This window comes from Octopus sinensis, linkage group LG5, assembly GCF_006345805.1.
Source record: "Octopus sinensis linkage group LG5, ASM634580v1, whole genome shotgun sequence".
Taxonomy (NCBI): Eukaryota; Metazoa; Mollusca; class Cephalopoda; order Octopoda; family Octopodidae; genus Octopus; species Octopus sinensis.
In genome coordinates this window covers 125,163,286-125,171,701 of record NC_043001.1, presented here as the reverse complement: position 1 = coordinate 125,171,701, position 8,416 = coordinate 125,163,286, and the positions used below count along the sequence as shown (strand labels likewise).

Genomic DNA, 8,416 nt, shown 5'->3' with positions numbered 1-8,416 from the left:
GCTTTATGTAATAGGAGTGGAAGAGCTGCACACTTGTTGTTCACAGTCTCTAACCAAAGTTCGGTATCAAAGACAGGGAGTTTATTGTTTGGGTGGCTTGTGGGGTAATCAATAGTTACCTTGATACTTAGGTGGATGGAGTTTACTACATGCTAGATGCTCTCTATTATGCTCCTCTCGGTTTCTACACTACAGTTACTAGAATTTGTCCTAACTAGAGTTGGTTTTTTGCAATTTTGTTTCAATAACAATTATTTTTTTTACTGTAATATGCATTACCTATAAAAATATTGAACTGGCAGCAAAAATGAGAATGCATGAATATTAATAATCTTAATTAATTGATCCTGGAAAAGTACAGGACAAGAAGAAGAGGAAGTTTTAAAATATTGCAGCAGAAATTGGAACAGAAATAAAATAAAATATAATAATAATGAAATTATTGTATACAGTGCTCAGGTGCACCACAACTTGTCAGAAAGTGCGTATAAAGTATATGCAGTAATGTACAAATGTCTGGAAAGCGAACAATGTATGAGTCAGATACATGCTTGTGTGTGTATGGAGGGGAGAAAATCAGGTGTAGTGTTGGCGAATCTCAGAAAGCATGGAAGTTTTGAAGGATGCAGTGCTCCGACAACTAACAACTGATGCTGGCAGTTTATTCCATGCTTCAGCAACTCGCAGCATGAAAAAATGTTTCCTAAAGTCATGGGAGCTGTGCTGTTTTCTGACTTTGTAAATATGTCCACGGGTGTTAGACGGGTGGAGTTTGAAAAGGTGCTCAGAGTTATTGTTTGTAAGATGGTTAATAATTTTATGTTTGTTTAAGGTTTCATTCAAATGTAACAGTATACCATCTCTTTATATTCTAGTTCACCATATGAAGAAAATTCTATATGGAACTTTCTATATTTACTCCCTATAAAATAAAATGGTGGTTGATGATGCACTCATGTATAATGCAAATGTCCATCTTTCAAAATTTAAAGACATTCAGCTACATTCCTCCCATGTTTTTTCTAACTACAGGTAAATTTACATTTAGTTGTACAGAAATATGAGCTCATTTACAGATGGAGAGTGTAACTAGAATACACTTTAACAAATAGTTAAAAATGCTAAGCAGTAATGTGTATAACTACAAGATTATTACCAGTTCAAATATGCTTGTGGCATATTAAAACTTGTAGGAAAGTCATTCAGTGTGTTTTGTCATAAAGAAAATTTCTCGTTGTAGACAAATAGTGTAATGGTGTAATTTACACCATTTGCCTATAGCCAGAAATTTTCTCTGTGACAAATCACGGAGAATGACCTTCTTATGAGTTTGAATAAGTCCCAAGCATATTTGAACTGATAATAACCATGTATAATTAAAAGTATCTTGTCAGCTCAGAAATAATCCTTTCTATTGAAGGCACAAGGCCTTAAATTTTGGGAAGGTGGATAGACAGTTACATTGACCCTAGTACTCAACTGGTACCTATTTTATCGCCCCTGAAAGGATGTAAGGCAAAGTCAACCCTGACGGCATTTGAACTCAGAATATGAAGACAGGCGAAATACCACTAAGCATTTCACCTGGCGTGCTAACAATTCTGCCAGCTCACCACCTCTGTCAGCTCAGAAGTAAGGGAAAGTAAATGATGAGGTGGGGTTAGTGAGGTCTTCCTTTCCCTCATTAAAATTGAAAATTTATCCCTACCAGGGATAAAAGATTTGGAATCTATGCCCAAGAAGCTTTGAAAATCAAATACTCTTAGGTTACTGATATCCAGAAACTCCTCCCCAACTAAAACTCAAGTATTCCATAACAAACCTCACAAAATTTGCTTTACCTTTTTCAGGGTTAGTGTAAACCACTGAGTATACAATTTCAGTTAGTCGTGCATATGAGAAGGTGCTATGGGTGGAAATAAAGTAGCCCTTAAAACAGTGGTACTTAACCTGAGGGGCACGCTCCACAAGAGTGTTACTAATTTCCAAGGGGGTGCGAGCCCTTGAGAAAAAGCAGGAATTTCTCTAATTATATTTGTTATTCTCTTAACGAGAGCATGGTCAAATAATGAGAAGTTTATGAAAAATTTAAAAGTATCACCTTGTACTTTTAGTTTTCTTATTCTACTATCTTAGTGCCACTTACTCTTTTCTGTACTTATTGACCCCACTTCATATCCCTTGAAACCCTCCCTAATTCTGAATTGGAGCTTTAACTTTTGCCTTTATCTTGTAATTTTGTTTTGTTACAAGATTTAGGTTAAGAACTGCTGGTATAAATCTTAGATATTATTACCATGGAAAGACAAAATATCTTTTTTAGTTAATAGCTTATAAACAAGTTGATCCATAGTTTTCATATATATGAAATAATGTAATTCTTAAAAATTAAGAGACATGCTGAAACATTATCAAACCATTATAGTAACATACTAAAAAATATTAACTTTATTTAGAAAATTGAAAACTATTTAAAAATTTTAGCAAGATGAGAAGTATGATATATTTGAAAATAGGAATTAAAAAACAAAAAGTAGGTAAAAGGCTCTACTATCATTCAATTTAATAAAGTCTCAAAAAAATTAAAACACAGATTGAAAAAATGAAAAATTTTAACAATAAAATCAAAATTTTTAACATTAAATATTCATGCTAAAATACAGTAAATCTTTTTGCAAGAAAAAAAATTATAATATAAAGCTAAATGTTAAACTAAAATTCAGATTTAAATATTTCAGAAAGTACTAGATGAAATTGAAAAATATGCACAATCTTTTCCTTTTTAAAGAAATTTTTTTTTAGATTTTCATACAAATAAATACAACATTTTATTGTAGAAATTTTTCGCATAACTTTTCTTTTAATTTAACTTTTATTCCAAATTTTTTTGCTTAAAATTTTTTTCAGTACTTTTCTCTCCAAGCATTCTAACTTGGGCAAGCATTTTAACTTGGGCCTTGACATTACCTTACACGTGCCTTATCTTTTGTTCATATATTTGTGTTGTCCACTGCACATCAAATAATTCACAATGAGTACAAAGAAATGGAAGTATTTTGACAAATATATTCGATTTGGATTCATGTCCCTCCAAAAGCGTGACACAGAAGTCCCCCAGTGTGTGATATGTTACAAAATTTTGAGCAATGATGGAATGTGACCCTCACCCTTGGAATGCCACTTGAGGACAACACATCCTGCTCTTGTAGACAAACCCAAGGCATTCTTTGAAACAAAAGTACATTCCATGAAGCAAGCTAAGTTAGACAGTTGTGGGCATTTCAGCAACAAACTTCAATTGTTGTTGAGGCTTCCTATGAGATCGCCTCCTTATGAGAGCTCAAAATCTCTTGTGGAAGCGTCATCCAACCAAAATCCAAATATATGGGAAACTACCACCTGTGTCATCTCTTGTGAAAGGTAGGAGAGTCCAGTTTGCTGGACATTGTTGTAGAGCTGAAAACAAGGCAATTTCGACTCTTCTCCTCTGGAAGCCATCTACTCGCAATACCAGAGGGCGCACACTCTCCTACCCTGATGTAATCTCCAGGGATACAGGTATCCAGCAATAGGACCTCCGTAGTGCTATGATGGACCGTGAAGTCTGGCGTAGCATGGTAAATTCCGTTGTCTCGAACACGGTTGAACAATGATGATGATGATGTTGATTGCAAAGAGCAAGAAGAGCCATAACATCAGAGAGTCTCTCATAAAAACCAAGTCTATACCATGCAAACAAGCTTTTCCAGATTTCACTATCAAACAATACAGTCAAGGGAAGGATTGACAACTTGTCTCAAGGCATCAAAGATCAAATTCTTGACCAAGTAATTGATTCTCCTGTTTTTACCATCCAGTGTGATGAAACGACTGACATTGCTCAGTGTTCTCAGCTGCTGTTGTATGCTCGTTTTGTTTCAGGCAACTGTGTAAAAGATGAAATGTTCTGTCACTCTGTGAATAGCTGTACAACAGCAGCAGCTTGTGGGATTCACAGGTAGGGGTGTGCACTGATGAAGCTCCAGCCATGCTTGGTCTGCAGTCTGGATTCATTACTAGGGTGAAAGAAAAAATCCATTTGTTGCATACTTCATTGTGAACCCTTAACATCCAAAACCTTGCCTACTGAAATGAGAAATGTCCTGAATGTTACTATCAAGGTTGTCGACTTTGTTGAAGGTTGAGCCTTAAACAGTCATCTTTTCAAACTGTTACTCTTTTACTCTTTTACTTGTTTCAGTGATTTGACTGCGGCCATGCTGGAGCACCGCCTTTAATCGAGCAACTCGACCCCGGGACTTATTCTTTTTGTAAGCCCAGTACTTATTCTATTGGTCTCTTTTACCAAACTGCTAAGTAACAGGGACATAAACACACCAGCATCGGTTGTCAAGCAATGCTAGGGGGACAAACACAGACACACAAACACACAAATGCATATATATATATACATATATACGACGGGCTTCTTTTCAGTTTCCGTCTACCAAATCCGCTCACAAGCTACTTACCACACAGCCACTCCTGCGCCTGTTGTGTAAAGATATGGAATTTGAACATGAAGCATTGCTTTTTCACAAGAACATACGATGGCTGTCAAAGGGGAACATGCTTGGACAGCTTTATGAACTACAAGAAGTAGCAATATTTCTAGATTTGCTGCAGAAGGCAGATCTCCATGACAAGTTCCAGTCTGAAGGTTTTCAGCTATCTCTAGCTTATCTAGTGGACATCTTCGAAGCATTGAACACTCTCGACCTTAAACTACAAGAGAAAAACATTAAAATTTTCACACACCATGACACCATTCGAACCTTCATGGCCAAACTTGACCTCTGGAAATGTCATATCCAGCAGGGAAATACTGCAAGTTTTAGTTACTTGGATTCTGCTCTCATTCATGGTAACCTTAATTCTGAGTTAAAGAAACAAATAACCACTCATCTAACTAACTTGAAAACAGAATTCATCAGATACTTCCCAGATATAGATGAAAAAAAGTGTGAAGCTTGGAAATTCATCAAGAACCCATTTCAGTGTGAAGTGACTGATGTTTTGGATGAAGTGCAAGAGGAGTTTCTTGGGCTGAAGTTCAACTCCCCAGCTAAGGAAGACTTCAAAGAACTGGATCTTGAAACATTCTGGGTCGATTACCTTCCTGTTTACCCTCTGATCTCACATTAGGCTCTTTGGATTTTAGCTATGTTTGGATCTACGTATCTTTGTGAAGCTGCATTTTCCATGCTTGTTGCTGTCAAGACCAAGTACAGAAACAGGCTGAATATTGAAAGGGACTTATGTTGTGCCTGCTTTGGCATTCAACCACGCATTGAAGATCTTGTAGCTAAGAAGCAGTGTTAAGTATCTCACTAATAATTTGACTGATTCATATTCGATACAAAAAGCAACAACTTTTTTTTGCTAAGAAGCAGTGTTAAATATCTCACCTTTTGTATAATGTGATTATATATAAACTTATACATATTTTGTATAATGTGACTAATTCATATTCAATAAAAAGACTAAAAACATATTTTAGATTTTATTTAAAATTTGGGAGGGAATTTTATTCATTGATGCAAGGAGTCATGGAGAGAAAGACAAATTCCTAGGAAAAGCATAGTAGTTAAGAACTTCTACCTAACATGCTGTCATCTGTTTTCCTTTCTTTCTTTTTGCAATTATTTATATTTAGATAAGTTAAAATTTTTGATCTTTCTGATTTCCAGAGCAGACAAGTGGATGGAGTATTGATGGCAGTAAAACTACTGAATTACTATTTTATTTGTTTCAGTCATTTGACTATGGCCATGCTGGAGCATCGCCTTTAGTCGAGCAAATTGACCCCAGGACTTATTCTTTGTAAGCCTAGTACTTATTCTATTGGTCTCTTTTGCCGAACCGCTAAGTTAATGTTGTTTAATGTTTCAAGAAGTACAATTTCTAAATTCATGTTGGTATTCCAAAACCAAGGTAAAAGCATTCTCTGGCAAGTGTAATTCTAGAGAGTAGGCAAAGGTCACAGGGGGGAACCACAGAATAGTGAAATATATTGAATCAAAAAATTATCAAACTATGGCAACAAAAGTAACAACAAAGCTAAACCACTTGGCCAATCTTGTGCCAACCTAGACCATTCGTTGTGTGCTCCATACAGCTGGATATCAGAAGAGGGTTGAAATCGCTAAACATCTCCTGTCCCCCATCAAGATTGATAAGAGGGAAAAAAATGTGTCTAGACTATCAGAAGGGGTTAGTGTCTCAATGGAACAATGTTGTCTTCTCTGATAATTCAACATTCAATCTCTTTCGTACTTCAGTAGAAGTTTACAGCTTGAGATAACCCAAAGAAGCCTCCAACCCTGACTGTTTGGCCCCTGCCATGAAGTATGGAACTGGGTCTGTGAGGGTTTTGGTAGTCGTATCCCTTTAGTTGTTTAACAAGGCAGAGGATTATCTGAGTATTTTGGCTGATCATATCTATCCTGTATTGCAAACATTATTCTCTGAGGGTAGATCAGTTTTCCAGGACAATAATGCACCAATTCACACAATTAATGTTATTCAAAATTGGTACAAAGAGCACAAATGTAAAGTAAACCACTTGGATTATCCCCAATAATCACTGGATCTCAATATAATCAAACATTTATAGTGCATTCTAGAGCAGCAAGTGAGGTGCCACTTCCCTCCACCACCAATAATTGTAGATTATTTGTAACTGAAAATTAACATGCCAGTGTTAAACAATTTTGACTCTTGTCTCACCATCTTATATTGATTCTCTGGGACTGATATACAGACATCCTTGAATGCAAGTTCCAGTGATATGCACTGCATATTTTGGCTTCACCATTGGTTACTTCTGGACCAAGCTCTTCTCTCACATAATCCAGCTCTGTCCATAAACCTTTACATCTCCAATATCCTTGTTCTCTCTAGGAGTTGTTAATGATTTATATTTTCAGCATCACACTCTACTCAAAAGCTTTGGAAAGAGCTTGCACATGTCCTGCTGCACAAGCCTAAGTTCCTTTACCGATTCCCAAGGAGTTTGCACCTTGTTTACTGAGATCATTTATAATTTTTGGTTGCAGAAACTAATTGTATTTCTACACTCGATCAACTGAAGTATCACATCTGAAGGAGGCAGCTTGAACTGAGGAGATTCGTTTTCAAAATCAATATGGATAGCTTTGACCAACAGCTTCTTAGTCATCGTTGTGAAAGCAAAGATTGATTTATTCAACATAAGTTGCACTTTATGAAATGAATAGCTTATTGCAGCTGAATAGGTTCTTCATTTCAGAACCAGTAGTTTATTAGGTGTCTTGTCGCATTGCTTGTTTCTATTGCACATCATATGTAGTAACGGTGCTTCAGATGCCTTTGTTTTGGCTGTATTCAATGAAGAAATTTGCTATGATTTCAAACACATTTGATGAACACTTTAGATGTGAGTTTCAACAACTTTTTGATATTCTGTTCCCCCATCAGTGCACTTAGTAGTTTCACATCTTGCTGATCCATTATTTCAATATACAATCTGTATCTTACTTCTTTATGAGACTATCTTGGAACTGTGTCCTTATGACTAGCAGGAACATTGGCTTCAAATTTTGGTACAAGGCCAGTGATTTTGGGAGAGGGAGAAAGTCAATTACATCGACCCCAGTATTCAACTGGTCCTTATTTCATCAACAGCAAAAGAACGAAAACAAAGTCTACCTCAGCGGGATTTGAACTCAGAACACAAAGAGTCAAAATACTGCTAAGCATTTTTCCCAGAATGCTAATGATACTGCCAGCTCACTGTCTTAACTTGCAGGAATATTGATTTTGAATTTTGGCATAAGACCGGTAATTTTTTGAGAAGGGGGATAGTCAATTATATCCACCCCAGTATTTAACTGGTCTTATTTTAGCAACCCCCAAAAATATGAAAGGCAAAGTTGACCTCAGTGGAATTTAAAATCAGAATACAAAGAAAGACAAAATACTGCTAAACATTTTTCGCCCAGCATGCTAATGATTCTGCCAGCACACCACTTTAACTGGCAGGAATATTGTCAAATATTCCCCTTTATCAACTACATCTTTCTTTGTGACTCCCATAATAAACCAGCAAGCAGATACTCAGTGGCTAGTTCTACCAGGCCTGTTTCTATACACACAGTTGAGTTCTTGGCTACTGATGAACAGGATTCAGTTTCTACATCTGATCATAGGCCATAGGGGCTTTGCACTTACATTACTCATGAAAAAATAAAAGTCCAGAATGTATTTCTTTTTGTTTTATATAGGGTTATAATTGAGTTCATCAACTAGGTTTCTAATTAATGCCATTTGCTTGGCTTTAAGAAGAAAAATTTAAAAAAAAACATTTTGTGAGAAAGTAGAGCAGTAACATTCATAT

General features: G+C 36.1%; 1 protein-coding gene across 1 annotated transcript; it reads left to right on the top strand.

Moving 5' to 3' along the window:
• The first annotated feature begins 4,545 nt into the window (after positions 1-4,545).
• On the top strand, positions 4,546-5,184 carry LOC115212266 (zinc finger BED domain-containing protein 5-like). Its single transcript, XM_029781105.1, has one exon. It carries the CDS (start codon positions 4,546-4,548, stop codon positions 5,182-5,184), a length of 639 nt encoding a protein of 212 aa, XP_029636965.1.
• The last annotated feature ends 3,232 nt before the right edge of the window (positions 5,185-8,416 follow it).

Bases quoted from the DNA above. Each gene is read 5' to 3' on its own strand.
- LOC115212266 (XM_029781105.1), top strand. From the start codon at position 4,546: ATGGAATTTGAACATGAAGCATTGCTTTTTCACAAGAACATACGATGG.